Genomic DNA, 25,170 nt, shown 5'->3' with positions numbered 1-25,170 from the left:
AAATGTTCATTTTCCTTAAACATATCATTTAAGCTTAGACCACAGAAAAAAATCACTTTCTTTGCTGCTCACCCGCCGGGGTGGCTCAGTCAGCTAAGGCGTTGCGCTGCTGAGCACGAGGTCGCGGGATCGAATCCCGGTCCCGGCGGCCGCATTACTATGGAGGCGAAATGCAAAAACGCCCGTGTGCTTGCGTTGTAGTGCACGTTAAAGAACCCCAGGTGGTCAAAATTAATCCGGAGCCCTCCACTACGGCGTGCCTCATAATCAGAACTGGTTTTGGCACGTAAAACCACAGAAAGAAGAAGAAGAAGTTTCTTTGCTTCTGACTTACTGCTCTAAAAATCATGTGTCGGTAGCAGCATGTGCTTTCAAGAAACTGCATAATAGCCAACATCAGCTGCTAAGAACAAACGCTAGTATGTAGGAATTGTTTGTGCAGGAGGAATATGTGGTGGTTGAATATACACCCATGAATATGCATTGGTCCACCCTAAATAATAGTGAATGTCTTAGACAAACCTGGTTTTAATGTCAAACCATGCATTTATTTACCGTCTGCTTACATCATCCTGGCAAACAAATAATGAAACTTAGATAACAGTAACTTAAAAACTGATAACACACTGATGACACACTTAAATATATTTTCTATTAAACATCAAGGTCTTCTATCGCATATTAACACTCTACTAACAGCTACAACTACAACACAATATATTTTGCCTGCCCATGTAGGCCAGACTTCGAAATTTTTTGCTTTTTGTCGAGTTCCCTTATTTCAATGGCAGAACACAATTTATACTTCTTAATAACAGCACAAATACTGTCCTCCTTCAGTTTGTAATGTACAAGACAACACAGTACCACTGCGGTTGGATACTATGTCCTGCCAAGCATCCAGCCGGCTTTTTTGCCTAAGCTTACAGACATGGCAGCAAGTGTGAAGTAGTCAACACAGCCCAAGGGGTAGAGTAACAGAAAGTCACCCGAGCACTGACAGCCAGCCATCACTTTTTCAGAGGATGGCCAGCAGCACAAGTGATGCACACATGCCTCCCTCGGTAGCTTCACTTGCATCCAGACATCACTGGTTTCCAAGTCAATAATGCGGTAACCTGCAGAGACATCAATTACATCAAACTATAAAGTGCCATCTGAAACACTGAAGCCGTGTTTACTGTGAAAACAGGCTATAAAAATGCTTACAAACAACTTAAGCTTCGCATAACTGTGAAACAAACAATAGTGACTTTAAACAGGAGAATAATGCAAAACATCAAAAGCAAATTTCAGTAGAACCTAACCATTATAGCCATAAGTTTGGACACAAGAGCAAGAAAAGCACAATAAACAATACCCACAACTTCCTTTATTGCGCTAAGCAGTTAAGACGTTAGTATCAATATATTCCTTTAACATAAAGCTTCCTTCTAATGCCACGGCTTCTTGTTCTTGTGTAGTTAGCCAGCACGATTACTTACCTTTTGAATGGTACGACGCGGTCGCAAAGCGCTTTCCAAGTTGCCGCTGCTGCGTCGACGATGTTACTCCCCGCATACATGCCGCTGCGTAGTGGACGAGCTGAGGCGCGCTAACACGCATTATTTCTTTGCGACGTCTACCCAACTTTCCACAACGAGAAACAAAGGGGACGCACTCCACAGCATAAAATCGTTGGGCCACATTTGCCTGGCGCGCCACGCATACGGCGAGTTTGCAGCATGACACAAGGTATCTTCAGGCACTTCTGTGCACGCTAACTGCGACCCACTTCATAACAGCAAACACAAAAACACACGATCAAACAAACGCGACGCTCGTAGCACGCCGCACATACGACCGCCATCACAGAACACGGAGGAAAAATAATAGCGCCACCTGCATACTTGTGAGACTGTTGTGACCTCTGTGATGGCAAAAATATTAACCAGTACACTCACATACTAAACCTTTGTGCCGGGTTACGTACACCCAACTACGTATAGATGTTGCGAGACAAAATAACCATACAATAATTTATATTTTACACTATAGTTTAGCGTAGAAAGAAATTCGATAACGTATTTTTACCTTTGAATTGCTTCCGCCGTCTGCAGCCAGCATAAGCATGACCTTCGAGATCAGCTTACGTTATCCTTATCAAGCCGTCGTTGTGGCGTGATTTGAGCGGTTTGGGCTGTCTCTAAGCCAATCCATGGCGTTTAGCGATGCTGCCTACTTTTCCTACGCCGTCACTTAGTTTTAAATAACTTTCTGATGTCGTCAACATGAATTACAGCCTGAGGAATTGTTGACACGATATCGGAGGTACAGATGTGCAGTGTTCGATGTTTCCGTGCGCGTTGTGACTGTTTCAGCCGGAAAGGATCAAATCCACGAGGGTTGATAGCTCGTGTGGCCCAGGTTACACCCGTATCGTCCGCATTTCTTTTCGTGTCGGTGTGTCGAATGTGCGCGGGTTTTGCTCCTGTCGTCCGTACCTTCTGTGTTTATCGCGCGGCTCGCGAAGATTCCTCCTAAAAAAAAAAAAAAAAAAAAAAAAAAAACATGTCTGCAGCGTGCATGTGTCCTATGTGGTGTGTGAAACAAATGTGCGCTGGTGTACGATGTGTTTGCAGCCGTATTGGTGGCTTATAGTCCTTTGCTCTAGTGTCGTTTCTATGATGTAAACCATACGTGAACTGAAAAAATGCACTGTTTTTCATATGGACAAGTAGATATGATCTGTGTTATCCACTGTGCAGTGTGGATGTGTTCGTCATTTTTATGCAGCTCGTATCATGGGGCTTGTGCCTATTCATGATGGTCACTGCTTCATGTTTCCACTTTTAGGGGCATGTGGCGTGCAAGCAGTCACAAAGTCTTGTGCATTTGGTGTGGAAGAAGGGAATACTTTTATGCGTAACTTTGTGTACTATAGGTGAACCGTTGCAACAATTAGCATTTTTTCTATGTGAATGCTTCTGCCATTTAATATAATTTGTAGCAGATCTTATCTGTGGAGAAGCACAATAAACATAATTTAACATGGTGTTCCTTAGAAGATATTAATTACTGCATAACCACTATACAGCTCCATACCTCACTGTATGATAAAGATGAATGTTCAGTTGAAAATGAAAATATCTTATAGTTGCATGAACGTATACATGCGAAATGCTACACCAGCCTGGCATCACATTAATGTCAATATTGGTGACATCCGGCAACGTTTTGGGAACGTGCTGTTTTGTAACGTTGCTACATTGGTACCATTTACACGTTAAATTGATGTTTACATGCAACGTTGACACAACGTGGGTGTTGCTGTGACATTTATTTGTGACATCACTTGAACGTACAGCTGGCAACGTACATTCAATGTTGAGGTTGGCTGTTTAACGTTGCCTGACATTTGTTACAATCAGGCAACGTTTAGGCTGTGTTACTTGGGGCGCGGTTATTGTAAGTTATCTTTCCAGGTGACGCATTTTGCCTACGCCCGCTTAAAACGTTATTTATTATTGTCCAGACTGTAATAGGTCACTTACACGCATACTCGGAAAAAAAGGTGTTAATAATTTATCTTAGCGCGTTTTAGTTCTACATTGCACTTGTGCGAAGGATAGGTGCATGGCTCATACCAATATCGTCGCCGATCTTCACCACAAAATTAGTATCGGAGCACTTTTCTCGAGGCCAGCGCATTAGCATCACGGTCTTGTTGGTGAGGTTCTTGTAGCAGTCGACAAAGTCTCCGTGAACGATATCTCCGCACAAGTTGTGTTCTGCGAGCACCTTGCACTGTATTTCCTGGTCCGAATGTCTTTCCCAGTAGGAAGACTACGTCGAAACCCATCTTCAGGGCTGTGCCGCCCCAGATGTCCCGGATCGCCGCTCCAGCGTCGAAGTTGTGTGTGCTCGAGATTACGCCGATAAGCACGCTTGTTCGGTTGGCTGCTGGTTCAAAAAACCTTGCCCTATCCGTCACGTATTTGAAGGTCAGCCCCTGATTTCCAACACCGCATCTCTTCCATGAGGATGGGAATCTAATTCTGTAGGAGCAATACTTGTAGACGCACAAGGTAACAAAAGTAACAAATAGCACAGACAGTATCGAAAGCGTTAAAGTCATTCTCAGGTACTTCATGACGAGGGCAACGTATTATACTGCCAAGTTAAAGAGCGATTTCTTGCGATCGTATGCTGTTTTTGTGGCATTGACACACTGCTAACTTATAGCGTGGCGCATTGGAACCATATGCTTTTCTGTGTTCTGTTGTGTGCGCTACGTTGGCACCGTGTGACGGTTATGTATTTATCTGGTGACGCATGTTCTAAAGTAAAAAAAGAAAAAAAGAAAAGAGAGGTTCTTTAATTAATTCTGAAGACATTTGCCGGATGCCACGCATAGCGTGCTACTCCAGATGGGATTGGTGAAAAATACTATCAAACGTTAGCATGTGTTCGTTTGAGCAAGCGTTCCTACAAACTTTTTTGTATTACTGATCTAAATTTTTTTTATTGCTTAGGCGTGGGTCGGAGTACAGGTGCGTTATTTTTGTCTTTTGTTTTTCCTTATGTTAGCAAGTGGTTTGAAGTAGCTTTGCCTTTTATGTTTTTCTGTCCTCGAAGAAGTAACTGAGTTATTATTGGCCACACACATGACATTTGGTGTGCTTGCTGTAGCAAGACCGCGGTTTGAACTATCGATTTTTGTGCGCGCACAAAGGGCAAGATGCCTGTATAGAATACGCCACGAACGTTCTTTCTCGGAACGGCGCGGGCGACGTCTAGCGATGACATACTGTTTAAGACGGCTGGATGTGATTTTGCACCGTTAGTTTTACGAAATGCTTTGTCTCACCCTTACAGTAGCCGCGTGCTTTCGTAGCGTCAGGAGCACCGCATGCATTAAATCGCCACCTTGTTCGTATTGAGTCTTATGTTAGAGGTGCTTTTATACATAAGCAGTTTTTACTCTGGCTCTTTCTAGATCTAGAGAAAGCATACGACACGACATGGCGCTTTGGGATTCCGCAAGATCTTTCCGCGATGGGGGTACGTGGAAATATGTTAAACACAGTCGAAAGCTACCTGTCTCACCGCACGTTTCTTGTAAGATTGGGCAATGTTTTATCTAGAACATTCACCCAGGAGGCTGGCGTGCCACAAGGGGGTGTGCTTAGTTGCACACTCCTCATTGTAAAAATGAACTCGCTGTATACAGTCATTCCACATAGCATCTTTTATTCAGTGTATGTCGATGATGTACAGATAGGTTTCAAATCATGTAACATCGCTATCTGTGAACGACAGGTGCAGCTTGGATTAAACAAATTGTCTAAATGGGCGGATGTAAATGGGTTTAGAATGAATGCACAGAAAAGTACACTGCATTCTCTTCTCGAACAAAAGAGGTGTGACACCAATACCAAATCTCACGATCAATCGAGGGAAACTATCCGTGAGCAGTGAACACAAATTCCTGGGAATAATTCTAGACTCTAAGCTTACCTTCATCCCCCAACTTAAATATCTGAAGGCAAAGTGTCTGAAGACGATGAACCTTTTAAAAATTCTCTCGCGCACTACCTGGGGTAGTGATCGAAAATGCATCTTGAACTTGTACAACAGTCTCGTCCGTTCGCGCCTTGACTACGGAGCTATAATTTATCATTCCGCAACGCCATGTGCCTAAAAATTCTAGATCCCGTCCACCATCTGGGTATCCGTGTGTTGGGCTGCTGAGCACGAGGTCGCGGGATCGAATCCCGGCCACGGCGGCCGCATTTCGATGGGGGCGAAATGCGAAAACACCCGTGTACTTAGATTTAGGTGCACGTTAAAGAACTCCAGGTGGTCCAAATTTCGGAGTCCCCCACTACGGCGTGCCTCATAATCAGAACTGGTTTTGGCACGTAAAACCCCATAATCTAATCTGGGTATCCGTCTCGGGACCGGTGCTTTCAGGACAAGTCTAATCCAGAGCCTCTACGTTGTCGAATCACTGGTCGCTTTATCTGAAACGGTCATACAACAGTTTCACACATTTTCTGAAAGTACAAGCGAACATTGAACATCCTTCTTATTAAACTATAAATGACGTGACCGCTGCCACACTCTTCCATAATCGACCTGCAGCGAGAAAGCCGTTCTCTTTGCGTGTGAGGAACCTCAGTGAGGAAATGGGGGGTTCCGCTGCTTGATTATCGTCCTATGGCTCCAGTGAAACTGTTACCGCCGTGGCAGTGGCAACGCATAGATTGCGATACACCGTTTGTAGAGGCCACTAAACACGCGCCAGGGGCACACATTAAGATGCATTTCTTAGAGCTTCAGTCCAAGTACTCGTGTACAGAGCTTTACACAGACGCTTCCAAGTCACATGCCGAGGTGTCTTATGCAGCCGTCGGCCCATCCTTCTCGGAATCCGGTGTACTCCACCCGGAAACCGAGTATCTTTACGGCCGAGGCCCACGCACTGTTGTCGGCTGCGAAGCATACTTAAGAAAATCAAAACTTCAAAAGGCAATCATATTTGCGGACTCCCTAAGCGTCGTAAAAGCATTGATGTCACTCGGTAAACACAAAAATCCTGTACTTACTGAGCTCTATTCCATTCTCTGTAAAGCGTGTGTATCTAACCAGCATGTCATTATACTCGTATGCTGGGTGCCTGGCCATAGAAGCATCGAGGGTAATGTGCGAGCTGACCGAATGGCCGCGTCAATAACATCGCACGCTATTAATCCTACAGCCGCTGTCCCTGCAACAGATTTAAAACCTTTCTTGCGTAAGAAACTGCGAAGCCATTGTCAACGCCTGTGGGATAATAAGCTTCACTTGATTAAGTCGCAGTTAGGTTTCTGGCCCTCCGCAATGAGAACAAGGCGAACTTATGTCCCATTGTGTCACGTCACGCATCTAATCTGATTTAATAGTTTCGGCGACAACACAGAAAACAGATAGAATCGGCTACACGAATCGAGAATGTTCTGATGCGTTCCGGCGCATCCAGCAGCCGAGCGATAGCGTTTAACATTCGTCAGCCACCGAATAGCGTTCACCGGTAAAAAAATAAAACAAGTACACGTGTCATTATAACCTACGGCGAGAGAAGGGCGAGAATGAGAAAGGACGGTGCGTTTGGAGAGCGTCACCTGGTCAGACATTCGCGCAGGCCAGTCGTCCTCAAATGGTATACGAAAGGGGCACTTCACCGGCCGGCCAGATGTACGAACGACCTTCAAGCGTCTGCACGAATTGTGGACTAGTCTTGCGAGCGTTCTTGTGAATCGAATCTAGGACAATAGTGCAATAATTGGTCAATGTCAGGGTTTATGTTACACACAAGATGACGAACGAGAAGCATGCCAGGAGAGGTTGCAATGTACTTGTGACGCACAGTCGGCGTCAAAAGCTTAAGAACCGGATAATGTTAGAAAACATTAAATGTCTGAGCAGCTCTTGGCCGTAGCCGATAATACCTCACCACAATCTTGTTCGCAAGTAGTGACTTGTAAAGATTGTAAATCCGAATGCCGAACGGTGAGATAAGGCTGCGGAGATATTAAGGTTTTTCTCAGGTGCCACTGTCCGTAAACTTATGGCGCCGATTGTACATTGGTAAAGTAACATGAGGAATGCATTTGGGCATCGCTAACCCTACTTACCTGTCTGGTGCGACGCTGATTACAATATGTTAAAAATGAAAACAACACACGGTCACACTTTTTTTCTGGCCTACGATACCATCTGGCTTTTCTTTAATCCCGCGCACAGCGCGAAGTTCAACCGGGAGACAGCGTGCCTCCATTGATTCCTCAATGCCGCTGGGCTCCAATCGTGTGACGTCACGACCCTGGGGGTCGAGCACGGCTGATGGAACCACTTGTGTTCATTGGAGAAGCCATCGAAACCTAAACGACTCACTTGAGCTCTCTCCGCAACGATGGCGGTCAGGTAGATGTCTTCGAGAGGAAAGAAGCACTCGTCACTAATGAGCTCCTCGAGAGTGGCAATGCTGTCACCAGATATTAGGTAACCGGTGCCCGAGAGAAATGCGGGGTAGGTATCTGGCGCGTATTCCTTCCTAGACACGTACCACTTGGAAGCGACGTTGCGATTGGGAGAAGCACCGCGATACAGATAACCCCACATTGTGCGTTTGATTCCCTCCAAATCGTTCACGACGACGGCGAGATCCCATACGCTGAGTAGCATATCGTCGTCGATCTTGAGCACGAAGTTAACCTCCGAGCACTTTTCTCGAGCCCAGCGGATCAGCATCACAGTCTTGTAGGTGAGGTTCTTGTAGCTGTCGACAAAGTCTCCCTGAACGATATCTCCGTAGATGTTGTGTTCTGTCAACACCTTGCGCTGAACTTCTTGGTCCGGTGTCATTCCCAGAAGAAAGACTACGAGGAAGCCCATTTTCAGGGCTGTTCCGCCCCAGGTGTCCCGGATCGCCTGCTCGGTTCTCGAAATGGTCCGTGCTCGAGACAACGCCGATGAGTACGGAAGTTCGGTTAGCTGTTCGTTCGCAAAATCTTGCTGCTTGCGTCAGGTATTTGAAGGGCCGCCCCTTATTTTCAACACCACATCGCGTCGATGAAGAATAGGGCCTAATTTTATAGGTGGAAAAGTGGACGCACATGCTCACAAAAACCAAGGATATCACTGACAATATCACAAGCCTACGTGTTAGATTTATGAGAAATTTCATGCCCGAGATCTACGTATTGCCGAGTCAAACAGCAAGAAGCGTCACATACCCCTCGAATTTCATTGAAATGAAATGATGGAGCTGTTCTTGGCTTCAGATCGCATGACATTTGGTGCAGCATCTTTCTCGAGCATCTTTCTCGAGGCTGCGCTGGCGACATCTGGCGATAACATCTGGTTCGAAAGCGGCTGGGACGTGAGCGTACGCGCGGCTGCATTTACGAGATGCCTCATTTTGTCACGCCCTGCCAAACGTCGCGCGCTGTGGCAGCAGATATCGCCGTAAGGAGCACTGCATGTGGCGCCGTGTAGAAATGTCCAATGCCTCCTTTACTAGATGCCCGCCGCGTCGCTCGCTTTCCTATTGGGGCGGCGGTTCCTTTAGTTCTGCATAAATTCCGCGAGGCGGCGCTCGTTGCCTTTTCAACTTTTCAACTTTGGGCGAGATACCAACGCAGAACATGAACCAATAGCCTCAGAGTTTTTAAAAATGAATGACGAGCAAATAACAGAGATCGCAAACATAGAGAAGACAATTGAGGCTTTTCCTACAGCAGTCTGGGAATATAAGGAACTCGTGGACGTTATGCAGCACTGAAATAAGGCAGGACACGACAAAACAATTGTTTGATTGGAAAGAGGAAAGCCACGTAAGTGGTGGAACAAGGAAATAAAACAAGCTATAGAAGAACGTAGGGAGGCATCTAGGGCTCACCGAGAAGCCAAAAAGTTGGGATTACAAGAAGAGGTGCTCCTTAGATGGAATACATACCGAGAAAAGAAAAGGGTGGCGAGTGAGCTCGTGCAAGAGAAAATTAAATGCGCAAGTGAACGTTGGGTGTATGACATTCACAAAAGAGACTAAGGTGCCCAAAAAGATTCTGGAACCATATAAAAGGACTCGGAGCTCCAACTAAAAATTCGCAAACGCTCACAATGGATGAAGACGGTAACATCTACGAAGGAGAGGATGGGCTGCGGTACATCACAGACGTTATTAGGGATAACTTCGGCGCGAGAAAAAGCGTAGTTCAGACAACAGATCCAGCAACAGCAGAGAGGCCTGAGAGATCAAAATTTAGCACAGAAAGGTTTTATTGGAAAAAGGCAGCAGAAAATGTCCCTTACAACACGGCAGAAGGACCCGATGAAATCCAAATACGGTTAATCAAAAACCTCGCGCATGCGCCTACAGAAATTAGGTATGAGACGATGATGGGAATATTGCGCAACATAGTCTCCCTCCATCTCCCTCCACACTAGTTCCGAGAGTATTGTTTGTTGGCCGGTATTTAAGCGGTCCAGTTACAGAGTTACCCTTTTCAAGCACTTGCCATAGCTAGCAGCTGATCCGAAATAGCCGTTGCTGAAGAATTCTGTCGGCTCATGACCCAACTAGTAGCTTTAGTTACTTCCGGACAGTTTTAAAGTTCTGCAGCAATTGCAGACCAGAAAGTTCGGGCATGCTTTTTATCACAGCGCCCTCAATTTGATTGCGAGTTCACTTTAGACGAGCTTAAATGTAATCTTACATTTTGCCATCCAAGGACAGCTGCAGGCCCAGACGCCTTTACGTATACGTTGCTAAAGAACCTTGCAGGTAGAAATACTCTTCTGGGGTTATTTAATGGTATATGGATAACACAGATTCTTCCATAATCATGGAAAGTTGCTCATGTTATTCAGTCCTTAGACCTGGAAAGTGTCCTCTATGTATTGACTCCAAGCAACCCTTGAGCCTCACTAACTGTTTTTGTAAGGTAATGGAGAAGATGATGGTCAGTCGACTGCAATGATAGTGTCAACCCACAGGTGTTTTTTCCCACTACATGACAGGGTTTTGACACTGGCGTTGTACTTTGGATGCGGTATTTGACACTGCCCCATGCGCCGAACATGAACGCATGTATGGGAATCTAACAATCGCAGTATTCTTAGACAGTCAGAGAGCATTCGCCACGGTAAGTCACATATATGTGCATGTTAGAGCTTGGCGTGTGTGGCCGATCACCGCAATGGATTTCTAAATTTTTGTACGAAAGGAAAATACTTATGCAAACAAACGAAGGACACAGCAATTACCACGGCATCGCGCGAGGCATCCCGCAGGGCCGTGTTCTTAGTCCGTTTCTATTTAATTGAGTAATGGCAGCATTACCACAAAAATTACAGCTCTTTGGTCAAATGTGCCCTTCTGGTGTACCTGCTGTTCAACTTGCGCTACAACAAAGTAGAAGACGCCTTGCCAACAAGCCCATATACCTTCTCTTACCGTCTGGCATGCAGTATTTACTGTACGCCGATGACGTCTGCATATGGGCCTTTGGACCGTCTACAAGTTTAATTAAAACGAAGTTGCAAGATGGTGTTGATATTATCTATAACTGCCTGAAAGAAAGGGGCATCGGTCTTTCAGGCTCTAAAAATCTCTATTGCATTTCACTAGACATCTGAAGAATTTTGTCTTACTTTTCAAGGACAAACTTTGATGTCTGTGAAAGAATACAGATTTTTAGGAGTTGTTCTCGACCGACCGCTGTCATGGGCATCGTACATCCGCACAATGGAAAAACAATTTATTACAGTTTAAACAAGTTATATATAGCCGTCACGAATGAATGCTGTCAAGTTAACAATGCGAGCGCGGTAACCGTTGTGGTGAACAGCACGTTATCATGCTTCAACGCATGTTTGGCACATTCAAACGGAGTAAAAACGCTCGTCCAGTTTGTAAAGAGGTTTATTGGGCGAGTCCTACAAACAGGCGGTAGCTCGGAACAGTACGCAGGGAGAACAAGACGGTGGTGTTCGAACGCCGATCTCGTGCCTTTTCCTCGTGATGATGATCGCTCAGCCCGGGATGCCATTCTCTTCATTATAAGTTGAACAAATAATTCCAGGGGCCCAATGTGCGTGCAGGACGACGACTTCATAGATCCGAAGAGGCTGGCTGACTCTTGTTCCCACATTGGATCCTCGAAATTTGTGAGCGGTGACTGGTCGTGGACGTCACGCGACCAGGGGGCCGGGCAGGTTCAAGACATAACTTACGGGACGACAATTTATTTGCATGTCCCGCGAGTAATATAGGATAGAGAATAAAATGCACTGTGCTGCGGCTTATATAGTCCCGAGGTTACAACAGAGGTCTCCATATTCCCTCTGGTGTCGAGGGGTTCCTCTTGGAGTCACTTAACACAAAACCATTTCTTTCCCTCCGGGGCATTTGAGAGGACTTTCAGCTTCGAGGTGACATAAGCATTCTTTCAACACACGGGAAACACACCTCTTAGGTGAGGCGCTTCACGTCAGCGGGTACCATTTCACATCATTGCACAGAGAAATTATCTGGCGCCTTGAAGCCTTTTCTTTCGGGTGACCCGAAACACAACGAAGTTCCCCACGCGCGGAATTCTCCGTTGCCGAAATCCAGGCGGCCCTCGTCAAACTCAACACCAAGTCAGGCCCTGGCCCCGATCCAGTATCCAACAGCCCCTGTTGGCGCTGAAATAGTGGCGCGATCGCGTGGTTATTTTTGGATTCCGTGGGCTTTTCTTTAAATGCAACTACAAGAAGCTCCTCCAATGGTACTTAGTTGCAAACACTTCAGTCGGTCATTTTTAAATGTGATCTACAACTTTCGCATTGACACTTTCTTGGTGAAACCAGTATTTAAAAAGTTAGGCAATTAGTTTATACTAATGAATTGACTTTGCAAAACGAAAAAAGTACCGCAGGCTAGGACACGCAATCCTCAACACCACTGAGCATGGTTTGAGCCACCTACCGTCGTTTTTAAAACATTGGCTACATTTAGCTAGGACACGCAATCCTCAACACCACTGAGCTGGTTTGAGCCACCTACCGTCGTTTTTAAAACATTGGCTACATTTAGCTGGGACACCCTGTATATACCGGTCAGAAAGGGGCGCCAACCTAAAGGCTAGAAGAAGCGGCCATATCACTGGCGCTCATGCAAACCAAGGCCACATACGTGATCTGCGATTCGCAAACGGCAATTCGCAATTTTGGAAACGGGCGCATCTCGCAAGAGGCGTACCACATAATACAGCGGCATACCATACACCAGGGAGATGCCGAATTCGATAAACGAAGGCACTTGCTACGGATCGCGGCACACTCTGGACTGAACAACGCCAACGAAGCGGCTCACCGCGTTGCTCGAGGCTTCGCTCACCGAGCATCATCGGGCGAAGTGCCCCCGCCGGGAACTGCAAACATCAGGGCGTGGGAGGATCGTATGACCAGGTTCCGCGACATCATGACACACTACCAGTTACAGAGACGCGTATACCTATTCCCTTACGCTAGCTTAGACAGGACGCAAGCAGTACACTACAGACGATTACAAACTGATTCTTACAGAAACCCCACACTCATTTACGCCATGTATCCAGAGATGTACAATACAAACAAATGCACATCGCGTGGCGAGGTTGCCACGCTTCATCACATGTTATGCGAGTGTCAGGACTTAACAATTTGGGCAGTGCCGACTCCTTCGTCTCTTCCACCTCCGCTCGCGCTAGAAGACCGCACTGCTTAGCTCGAACCTGACAGCACAACTCTGGGCCGCCCAGCGAGCCGCGGAAGCCGCTTCGATACAAGGTCTCTGAACCGCGTCCGCGGCGGGTGCCTAGGCCCACTAAAAAGACATCGGAGTCGAATTTGATTGATTTGAAAATAAAGTTTACGTTTTTCTTCTTCCCCACAGGCGTAGAGATGTTGACGCCAGCGAGCGAGCAACATGCCGTGCACGATCGAGCATAACCGACGGCAGTCGTGGACCAAACTTTCGTTTTGTGAAAATTAATACGTCTGAAAGGCGCCTTAAGTTTTGCACGTTAAACCATATTTGATTGGCTAACATGCTAGGGCGGATTTATTAGGAGTTGTTTTATGTCGCAAATAAGCACTTTTGGGATGTCGAGCGGTGCGGACGGCATTATACGTATAACATCACAAGAAAAATGATGGACGATCATTCATTCATCCCAATGCATTGGATCGTATATTCGTTGTAAATTCTAGCGATTATATATAGTGGATCAAATAAAATGCAGATGTCAGGATTCACACCGCACAAAGGAAGGCCTACAGGAAGCAGAACAGGTGAGGTGGCTGTGCATTTGCTACTAAATTGTTAAAACTGCAGGAACAGTGCTTTGCTGAATACAATAACGGCCTTGTTTTAAATGCGCGAAGACATCAAAATTACAGCAATATAAAGCACGGTGACGTTATTGTTACCATTCCTGGGTAGAGACTGGTAGCTTCTAAGTGCACAAAAAAGACTCAAACACGCACAAAATCTGATCACCCGTTTCCCCTAAACTAACAATATGGTATGCTTAAATTAATAGACGTTTTTTTCTTCTACACAGCAAGTCGCGTAATAATTAATAGAATCACACGTAGAACTTCTTTCAGTGGCGTACAGTATTAGTGAGTGACGTCGACTAGGTTTTCTTTCATTGGAAGACAGTTCAAGCGGCCCCGCAGGGGCGTTTGCGTCAACAGGCGTTTGGTGGGCTGCGACACCACGTACCCGAGCACACGAGGGTTGGACCCTCCCGCGTCTATGCGCGCGGCTTAGGCGTGTCCGGGGAAAAAGGCATCCTGGGGGTTGAGCCAATGCCGGGCGTTTGAACCTTTATGGCCCCTCGGCGGAGGCAACACACCTCTTTGGCCTCGGCTTCACGTAGACAGCACCCCCAGACTGACCCACCCGGCGGAAGTCGGTAGTTGCCTTTTCCTGTCTCTCTCTCTCCCTCCAAGCTTCGTCTTTCTCTCTCACTTTAAATCTCTCCTGTCTTCACTTCGTTTTACTTCCAATCTTCCAGGCGGCAAGGGTTAACCTGGTGTAGTTTATCCAACCTTGGGTCTATTATATTAGGGTATCGTGGCTATGTACAGCTGGCGTCTGCGTCTCCTTCGGGTCTCATAGCGTCCCCTTGTTGGTCTCGGTGGTGGGCGGCTGGAGTAGCTACCGAAATCATAGTTACCTTTATGGCCTTTTTGGTCGTTCACCCGACTCCCTGATCGCCCTCAGAAACTGAGGGCGCACTGAAGAAGTTTTCAAGTTTTTTGGCCGCCAAGTAAACTTTCCACGATTTCACGTGATACACTCTGAGAAAACAGAAAAGTCAGCGGGAATCATCTCACCTTTCCTGGTTGCGAAATCACTGACGGAAGCTTTTGGCCCAGGTTACAAAGTTTCCAAGTTGGCATGAAATGAAAAGCTACCTAATCTTGTGTCTTTCGGGGCCATTCCAGTGAGTGTCACCCCACACCGTTCTATGAACACTATTCGTGGTGTCATCTCCGATGATGATCTAATGGAGCTAATCCAGACTGAACTTTTGGAGGGATAGCGTCACCATAATGTCATCAATGTGAAAAGAATTAGGATGAGGCGTGATGGTAAAGGAGATTCAAAACAAGCATCTAATCATAAGATTCGGCTCAAATGTGCTTCCCGAGATTATTGAGACATTGAGACATATTGAGGCCCTATATCCCGAATCCCCTCCGCTGCTACAAATGCCAGAGGTTTGGCCACAGTTCTCAGAACTGCCGAGGCCGAATAACCTTTGCCAAATGTGCCGATGAACATCCGCCTGAATCTTGTGAGAACGCGCCACTCTGTGTGAATTGTGATGGAAAGCAAGCCGCGTACTCGCGGTCCTGTCCATCATGGAAGAAGGAGACAGAGGTCGTAACGATTAAAGTCAAAGAGAACATATCATTCAAAGAAGCGCGAAGGCGGGTGTCCTACCTGCCGAAGAATAGCTTTGCCGAAGTGGCGCGTCAGGGGGCAGCGTAACAACGGCCTCCAGCGGCTGTCCTGCCCACACACAGTGAGCCGGCGGTGAGGCCATCCACCCCCTATGCGGCTGCAGCTAGCGCTGCGCCGCCATCCCGGAAGAATAGGGGCCATCGACCTCCGGGCTGGTGGCCTCCAAGGTCTCGTCCCTCGAGACGAGGCCTTCCCGTCAAACCAAGCACTCGCAAGAGCGCGTGTCGAGTGCCTCGCAAAAGGCGATGGGCATAACAACCAGCCAGACGGCGCCGTCAGCGCTCTAAGGAGCGGCGAGATTCTCGCGATCGCTGCAAAAAAAGGAAATTCCCGCATCACAGGGCCCGACAAAGGCTCTCCAAGCTGATTTGCATTCCCTGAACACACAGCACAAACTCCTCTTCATTATGAACACGCAAATATTACAATGGAACGTTAGGGGTCTCCTTCATAACCTTGATGATGTCAAAGAGCTCCTTCTTAAATATAGTTCGAGGTTGCTGTGTGTCCAGGAGACGCATCTCAAAGCAGGACACACGAACTTTTTAAGGCAATTTGCCATTTTTTGCAAGGACCGCGACGACGCTACCGCCTCATCGGGTGGTGTCGCTGTAATAGTCGATAAATGTGTTGCTTGTCGGCAATTAAACCTCCGAACTTCCCTCCAGACAGTTGATGTCCGAGCAGTACTGTTCGGTAAGCTAGTCACAATTAGTTCAATTTACGTCCCCCTTGCTATCAAATTTCCAAGACACAGTTTCAAAGTTTTGATTGATGAACTTCCTCCGCCACACATAGTTGTTGGTGATGTCAACGATCATAGCTCATTATGGGGCGACTCTCGTTTAGATGCGCGAGGGCGCCTTTATAGAAATTGTTTGTTTTCTTCAGGCGCATGCATACTTACACAAAAAAGCTAACGTATCACAGCGTTACACATAACACATACTCATACATTGACTTAAGTGTAGTACCGAGTACTCTAATTTCGTATCTGGAGTGGCCTGTTCTCAGGAACGCCTTTGGGAGCGACCATTTCCCAATTAAACTTAACGAAACAAGGTACATGCTTGCCACATTTTCCTCGATGGAATATGGACTCGGCCAACTGGGAAATGTTCCGAGAGCTTACGACGTATTTAGGCAGAGTTGAAATTGCTGTTTTTATGTAGACGACGCTGTTGCATATCTAACAGGTTTTATTATTGGCTCAGTAGCTAAATGTATTAAACAAACTAGCGGACTGGATAATGAGCGTCGCATCCCATGGTGGGACGACGAATACTTTTTTACATAAGCAGTTCTGCCTGTCAGTGTTTCTTGGCCTAGAAAAAGCTTATGATACGACATGGCGCTATGGCATTCTCCGAGATCTTTCGGTGATGGGTGCCCATGGCAACATGTTAAACACAATCCAAAGTTACCTGTCTAATTGCACATTCCGCGTAAGAGTGGGTAACGCTTTGTCTAAGCCCTTTACCCAGGAGACTGGTGTACCGCAGGGGGGCGTGCTTAGTTGCACACCATTTGTTGTAAAAATGAATTGCCTACACACAGTCATCCCACGCAAAATGTTTTATTCTGTTTATGTTGACGATGTCCAAATAGGCTTCAAGTCATGCAATATTGCCATCTGCGAACGACGACTGCAGCTTGCAGTAAACAAATTGTCCAAATGCGCAGATGAAAATGGGTTTAAAGTAAACGCCCAGAAAAGCACTTGCGTAACTCTTTACAATCAAGAGAGGCGTAACGCCAGTCCCAAGTATTGAAATCAAAGAGAGAGAGAGAGAGAGAAACATTTATTTAGACCATCGAGTTGATCTTGAGGACGAGTGGGTGGTGTCCTCATTCCAGGACTCCACTGGCCATGGCTGCTCGACGTACTTGCTGGACGAGAGCTTCTTGTCCCGCCAGGATATCGCCGGTCAGCTGTACCTCCCACCACTCAATTGACGTGTTAGGCGTCTTTAAATGTTCAGGTTTGTCCTCGCACCCCCACGAGATGTGAAAGAGCGTAGGGCGTGTGTCGCCGCACCAGGGGCAGATGCCGCGATATGTTTGTGGGTATATTTTGCTGTATCTGTGTAGGTTTGGGAATGTGTTTGTTTGGATAAGTCTGAGGGCTATTGCCTCTTCAGTGCTGAGCTTTTTGTGAGGGGGAGGATAAATCCTGCGGTTGAGTCGCTGGATCTCGAGTCGGTCACAGTAACTTGATGGCAGGGCACAAAGGTAAAGGGTGGGGATTGATCGGACGATTGGTTTTGCCCCGCTCGGTTAATTAGCGCTCGAGCTAAGGCGTTCGCCCTTTCGTTCCCCTCCAGTCCCGCGTGACCCGGCGTCCACGTGATTTGATGGGATTCTTGCAGCCTCGGGCCTAGAATCTTAGCCGCCAGCACCGGTGTTCGTCCGTTGGTAAAGTTGCGGCAGGCCTGTTGCGAGTCGGTAACGACATGAACTTCCCTGCCCACCCTGTCATGGTGCTTTATTACTAGCGCCGCGGCTATGGTCTCAGCCGCAGCTGGGGTCTCTGCCCTGACGGAGGCCGCGAGGGTTAAGGAGTTGTCTCTCCCGTTCACGGCAGCTACCGCGAAGAGGCCCCCTGCAGGGTACGCCGTCACGTCCACGTACGTCACGTTCGGGTCACCCTTGAATTGTCGGCGCTGTCTGTCGACCCGCGCCTTGCGTCGTCCTTCGTGGAGTTCATGACTCATGTGCTTTGGTATGGGGTTCGCCGTGATCTTGCTTCTGACCTCGGACGGGAGTGATCATTGCCCATCGAGGGCACGAAGCTCCGTTGCCGTGCCGGTCTGGTGGAGGATGGCTCTGCCCGCCGCCGTGTTCTGTAGTCTGGCTTTTTGCGAAGCCATAACCGCGTCCGACAGCTCAGCGAAGGTGTTGTGGATCCCGAGAGCCGCTAACTTCTCGTTTGAGGTGGTAACAGGGAGACAAAGGAGATGCGCTCTCTGTGTGCAGCGAGCATAAGTTTCTAGTAATAATTTTAGATTCTAAGCTCACGTTTATTCCTCATCTTAAGCACCTGAAGACAAAGTGCCTGAAGACAATGAACCTTCTAAAGCTTCTGCCGTTCACAACACGAGGCAGTGATCGAAAGTGAGTGAGTGAGTGAGTGAAACAACTTTATTTAGACCAGCGGATTGAGGCCTGGGCCTAGGCCGCGCCAGGGGCGGTAGAGAGACCCTGTCCCCCGGCCGCCTCTCAAGCTCGCTGGATGGCCCATAGTTGATCTTGCAGATCTGAGCTGATCAGCGCGGCTTTCCAACGCGCCCCAAGCTGTTCTGGGGAGACTACATATTCATCCTGAACATGTGCGCAATCCAATAGAATGTGTTCTAGGGTGGCGTGTTCTGTCCTACATAATTTGCACAAGTCATCTGGGTATAGTTCGGGGAAGATGCGATGTAGGAGCACCGGGTTGGGGAAGGTTCTAGTTTGAAGTCGCCTCCAGTTAACCGCCTGAGATCTGTCTAATTTGGAGCTAGGAGGTGGGAATATGCACCTCGACTTTTGGTAGAAGCGGGTGACGTCGCAGAATCTGAACATTTTGTCCTTCTCCTTCTAGGTCTCCCCTCCCGTTCCTTCGGGGGAAGCTTCTTCGCGAGCGCGGTAATGAGACCTCGCGCGACGCGGTGGACGTCCTCGTTGAGGTTGGGAGTGAGGGACTCACAGGAGGTGTGGGCTGGGAACCAAATGATGTATCTGTCTTCGAATTCCTCTGATGATATTAACTGTGCTTTCCCGTGGAGTATGTTAGCGGCCTCGGGCGATATTCTTCCTCGCGCATAGTTTCTGATGGCTGACTGCGAGTCGCTGATGACGTATCTATATTTGGGGGAAATTAAGGCCTGAGCGATAGCTACTTCTTCTGCAATTTCACTGTTATTAGAGCGTATCGAGCATGCGCTTATGCACTCGTGGTCGGAGTTTATTACTACTGCGACGTAGGATTCGTGACTCGGGTACTCCGCTGCGTCCACAAACAACGCCTCCTTGTCTCTACCGTATGCCTTGAGTAGAGCTTTAGTTCTGCTCTCCCTCCTTCCCTGATCAAGTTCGGGGTGCATATTTTTAGGCAGAATGGGAACAGACACTTTACATCCTTGTTGATTGTGATAGGTTATCCCTAATTTGCTGAGGATACTCCTACCCGTGCGCGAACCGGCTAGTCTCTCCAACTGAGTAATCTGTTGAGCCTCTATCAGCTCCTCTAACGTGTTGTGTACACCCAGTTGAAGTAGTCGCTCGGTGCTGGTGCTATCTGGAAGGCCTAGAGCTTGCTTCTACGCCTTTCGTATGAGTGCGTTGATCTTAGCTTTTTCGGCTGAATACCAATTGAGGTATGCCGTCACGTATATAATGTGACTTATGGCGAAGGAATATATAAGTCTGACAACGTTAGCTTCTTTCATTCCCTGGTGTTTGTTTGTGACTCTCTTGATTAGCCTTATTGCGTTGGTGACTTTAGTTACTAGCCTCTTGACGGTTTCTCCGTTAGTGCCCTTGGATTCGATGATGAGTCCTAGGATTCTAATCTGTTCCACTATGGGGATAGTCCTGCCGTTTTTGGTGCGAATTTGGATTTCTTCGTAGGCTCGGTTGCGGTTGTAGCCCTTGGGTGGTCTGCCTTTGAGTGTGGGTCGATAGAGGAGGAGTTCGGATTTATCCGGCGAGCACTCGAGGCCAGTACCTTCGAGATACTCCTCGATCGTGTCGACGGCCTCCTGTAGTCTCTGCTCTATCTCTCCGTCGATACCTTCAGACACCCAGATGGTGATATCATCTGCATACAAGGAGTGATGTATTCCATGTACAGAGTTGAGCCGTTGCGGGAGTCCTATCATTATTAGATTGAACAGCATGGGCGATATGACAACCCTGCGGGGTGCCAGCGCTACCCATGTGTCTCCTCAGATCTGAGTTCTCCCATTACAAGGGATGCCGTTCATTAGAATAGTGTTGGCCTGAGCTCGTTGGTTGCACATAGCACAAATGGTTTCCAGCAGAACGTATGGACACGGACAGAAAAGGACGACGACACACGCTGGTCCAGCGGAGATTCCTTCTAAAGATGCTGCATGCTCTCTTGTCCTGTCATTGACACACCTGCCTGTTTGTCCTATATATCTTTGGCCACATGATAAAGGTATATCATGTGGCCAAATCACAGAAAAGGACGACGACAGCGTGTGTCGTCGTCCTTTTCTGTCCGTGTCCATACGTTCTGCTGGAAACCATTTGTGCTATGCCGTTCTGTCCGTTAGGAAGTCCTTGACATAATTATATGCTCTCGATCCTAAACTTAATTGGCTTATCTGATTTAACATAGCTGCATGCGCTGCTTTGTCGAAGGCTTTTTTGAGGTCTAATCCCAGTATCGCCCTAGTCGATCTTGTTTTATTGTCTAGGATCTGCTGTTTAATTTGCAGCATGGCGTCCTGTGTGGATAGCTCGGAGCGGAGCCCCAGAATGGTGTCTGGGTAAATTTCCTTCTCCTCAAGATAGTTATTGATTCTATAGAAGAAAGCGTGTTCCATCAGCTTTCCAGCGCAGGACGTGAGTGAAATGGGGCGTAAGTTCGACAGATCGGGTTGTTTTCCGGGCTTGGGGATAAGGATTACTTTAGCATCTTTCCATTCTGCTGGGATGACGCCTTCGGCCCAACATTCGTTTATATATTGCGTGATGTTCTCTATTGCTTGATCGTCTAGGTTCCGGAGAGTTCTGTTGGTGATCCCGTCCGGTCCCGGTGCGGATTTGGTGTTTAGCTTCTGTAGCGCTGCCCTAATTTCAGCTACGGTGAACTCCTCGTCCAGGAGCTCGTTTGTGTCTCCGGTATATTGCCCGTGCTCTATGACGGGGTTTATGGGGATATATATGTTGCTAGCTTCGGCGATAAAGTCCTCCTCGCTGCCTTTATACTGGTGCATCAGCTTACGCGAGGTTTGCGTATGTTCCGATTTGGTGTTATCTGGGTCGAGCAGGTGTTTGAGCATGCGCCATGTCTGACCTGCGTGCATTTGCCCATCCAAAGCATTGCTAACCTCGTTCCATTGTTGTTTGCTTAGCTGCTGACAATGTTCTTCAATCTGCTTGTTGAGCTTGGCTATACGCTTGCGCAAGCTCCTATTGTGCCTCTGCCCCTGCCATCTGTTCTGTAGTGATTGTTTGGCCTCACACATGTGCGCGAGACGGCTATCAATCTTTTCTATGGGAGGATCTGATGAAATCGTTTGCGCAGCCTCGTTGACGTCTTGTATAACGTCTCTGACCCATTGCGCAATATTCTTGATGGAAGCTTGTTTTTTGGCATCTCTGACTTTTCGAAACTTATCCCAGTCCGTCCATTTAACCTGTCGTCTATTGAGTACTGCGTCTACCGCCTCTTCAATTTTGGTTTCTACTATACGATGATCGCTCCCCATATCTGCAAATGTGTTTTTCCATTTGGCGGTCCCCGCGTTGCGAACTAATGTTAAATCTGGAGTTGTGCCCCTCGCGAGACCAGTCCCTATACGCGTGGGGGAGTCGGGGTCGGTGATGAGAGTTAACTCGGTTTCTTTAATATCCTGCCATAGCATTTTGCCTTTGGCTCGTGTGTATGCGTATCCCCATGCGCTGTGTGGGGCATTAAAGTCTCCTCCAATGACGAGGGGGTTGGCTCCCGCTATTACTACTGCCCTCTTAAAGAGAGAAAGGAAGCGTTGTCGCATGTGCGCAGGATTGCTATACAAATTTAGGATAAACGTGCTCGGAAGTTTTTTTCTTCTAGGGGGAAGTTCTACGAGTATGTGCTCGATTTCTGTGATCTGGGTGTCGTTGAGGATTGCTACGAATCCCTTCCTTACCAGGGTGGTTAGTGTTCTATTATCCCCGGTCGTGGGGCCGATCGCCTTATATCCCGATCGAAAGTGTTTTTTTGGTGATAGAAAGTGTCTGCTTAACGTGTATAGCTGGCTTGCCCGCTCACGCCTTGATTACGGAGCTATAACGTATAATTCAGCAACGCCAAGTGCATTAAAAATATTAGATCCCGTTCACCATCTGGGTATATCCGTCTCGCGACCGGTGCTTTCAGGACAAGTCCGATCCAGAGCCTCTATGTCGAGTCGAATCAGTGGTGGTCACTTCATCTCCAGCGATCATATAGCAGTTTTACATATTATCTGAGAATACATGCGAACATCGAACATCCTTCTTATTCAACAATAAACAATGTGACCACTGTCATACTCTTCCATAACCGACCTGCAGCGAGAAAGCCGTTCTCTTTGCCTGTAAGAAACCTTAGTGAGGAAATGGGCATTCCGGTTCTTGAACAGTGCCCTATGGCTCCAGTGGAACTGTTACCGCTGTGGCAGTAGGCAACTCATAGTGTGACGCATCGTTTGTAGAGGTCACGAAGCACTCGCCAGAGGCACACATTAAAATGAATTTCCTAGAACTTCAGTCCAAGTACTCGTGCACAGAGTTTTGCACAGACGCTTCTAAATCACATGCCGGGGTGTCTTATGCAGCTGTCGGCCCATCCTTCTCGGAATCAGGTGTACTCCACCCGAAAAAAAGTATCTTTACGGCTGAGGCCTATGCACTTTTGTAGCTGTAAAGCATATAAAGAAATCCAAACTTCAAAAGAGGTCGCGGAGCTTCTCCTTGAAAGCGTCCCAGCTAGAGATCTCCTCCTCGTGTGTCCGGAACCAGACACGAGGCGTTCCGCCCAAGTAGAAGAGGACATTAGCTAGCATTATGGTAGGGTCCCAGTGGCTGTTGCGGCTAACAAGCTCATACATGCGTAGCCAGTCATCAACGTCGACATTATCTTGGCCGGGAATATGCCAGGATCGCGGGGAGTGGCTACCGTGACGTACGTTGTGGTTGGAGTTGGAGTAGCAGCAGCAGACGAGGTGTCACCGGGAGCCATGGCGGAAAGCTGGACGGTGCGGCCGCTGCGGAGCTCCGTGGCGAGGACGGGGAACGGCACGCTCCACCAAAATGTTACGCGAACGAAGGATTAAGTACAGGAGACTATTTACAAGTATATTTACAAATGATAGCTGCAGCGCTGGCCAGGTCAGCCGATAGCTCGAGAGCCCAGAGCAGTTCGTCTTCTTCGTCTAGGCGCCCGCGTGCCTCGTTCAAACAACCAAATACCACACGCGTGTAGCAATATTTACAGACTCTCAAAGTGTCGTAAAAGCCTTGAAGTCATTCTGTAAACACAAAAATCCAGTATTCATTGAGCTCTATTCCACTCTATGCAAAGCGTATATATCTAACCAGCATGTCATTATATGCTGGGTGCCGGGCCATAGAGGCATTGAGGGTAGAGCACTGCATGGGCCGATTTTTTCTGCCCGGCCCGGGCCCGTTTTTACGTTGGGTGGCTCGCCTGAGCCCGTTCAAAACTTTTATGGCGAGACCCGGGCCCGGCCCGGGCCCGGAAATAATCGACGTTACCCCCTCGGCCCGGCCCGCCACCCCTTTACCTTAGGCCCGAGCCCGGCTCGAAACTGGCCCGAACCCGGCCCGAGACGGAAAAATGCATGTTTTTCAGAGTTGAGACGCCCGAGAATAACTCGCTGCACGTTACATGCACACCACCAGAAAGCCCGAGCCCGGCCCGGGCCTGCGTCAAAAAACCCGAGCCCGGCTCGGGCCCGGGTCAAAAAGCACACGCCGTGCCCGAGCGGCCCGAGCCCGTGAAAAAACTACTCTAGCCGGCCCGGCCCGGGCTTTCGGGTAAGCTCGAGCCCGTGCAGTGCTCTAATTGAGGGTAATGTGCGAGCAGACCAAATGGCCACATCAGTTACATCGCAGGCTATTAACCCTACAGCTGCTGTTCCTGCAACAGATTTGAAGCCTTTCCTGCGAAAGAAAGTGCGAAGCCACTGGCAACGCTTGTGGGACGCTGAAAGAAATAATAAGCTTCACTTGATAAAGCCACAGATAAGTTGCTGGCCTTCCGCATCGAAAACACGGCGAACTGATGTCCTATTCTGTCGGCTCAGAATAGGACACAGATATGGCACCGACAGTTTTTTGCTGACTGGTGATGAACCACCAACCTGTGGTAGATGTGGTGAGAGGCTGACCGTTTCCCACGTCCTCCTGGAGTGCTCGGGAAGTCGAAACGGAGAGACGGAAACATTTCCCTGCAGCATACCGCTATCATATCCCTCTTCATCCCATGATGTTTATTGGTGAAGAACCACTTTTTAACGCCAAAGCAGTCGTTGATTTCTTGAACGATGTGGTGCCTGCACGTTATTAGCCGAATAAGTTCGTAGCGCATCCTCTCTCCAGAGGATGCCGCTGTGATAGTAGTTTTGTATAGCACATGCCTCCAGGCCCATGTGGTTCAAGGGCTCCGTTTAGGCAGTAGTGCTTCTTAGCAATGTTTATATCTGACGTATCTTGCATATCGTATCATTTTTTGGCAATGCATTGTTCATGTCCATAGTACAATTCATTCGTCATAATCTTATTACTTATAGATTTTATGCACTTTACAGAGACTGTTTTTAGGCCCTTTACAGCCACGTGTCATCTACTCCTCAGAATTCATTGCTCCACTGCAAACTTACTAACACTAGCATGGCACTCTTAGGCCATACCTGGCCCTT

The 25,170-nt window shown here is 47.7% G+C and overlaps 2 protein-coding genes and 1 long non-coding RNA gene across 6 annotated transcripts in view; 1 reads left to right on the top strand and 2 right to left on the bottom strand.

The window, feature by feature from the left end:
• Positions 1-25,170, bottom strand: part of LOC119432577 (putative ferric-chelate reductase 1) — a 365,279-nt gene that overhangs the window by 60,260 nt on the left and 279,849 nt on the right. The window lies entirely within an intron of this gene.
• The window catches only part of LOC125941640 (uncharacterized), a 58,888-nt gene continuing 37,605 nt past the window's right edge, over positions 3,888-25,170 (top strand). The window contains exon 1 of the long non-coding RNA XR_007464519.1: positions 3,888-3,983. This is a non-coding gene — a long non-coding RNA (uncharacterized LOC125941640). The remainder of the gene's footprint in view (positions 3,984-25,170) is intronic.
• On the bottom strand, positions 7,714-8,843 carry LOC125941639 (beta-1,3-galactosyltransferase 2-like). Its single transcript, XM_049659395.1, has one exon. It carries the CDS (start codon positions 8,416-8,418, stop codon positions 7,729-7,731), a length of 690 nt encoding a protein of 229 aa, XP_049515352.1. The 5' UTR covers positions 8,419-8,843; the 3' UTR covers positions 7,714-7,728.

This window comes from Dermacentor silvarum, chromosome 11 (genome assembly GCF_013339745.2).
Source record: "Dermacentor silvarum isolate Dsil-2018 chromosome 11, BIME_Dsil_1.4, whole genome shotgun sequence".
In the NCBI taxonomy this organism is placed as follows: Eukaryota; Metazoa; Arthropoda; class Arachnida; order Ixodida; family Ixodidae; genus Dermacentor; species Dermacentor silvarum.
The sequence above is the reverse complement of the archived record's forward strand: the minus strand, read 5'-3'. Positions and strand labels throughout refer to the sequence as shown.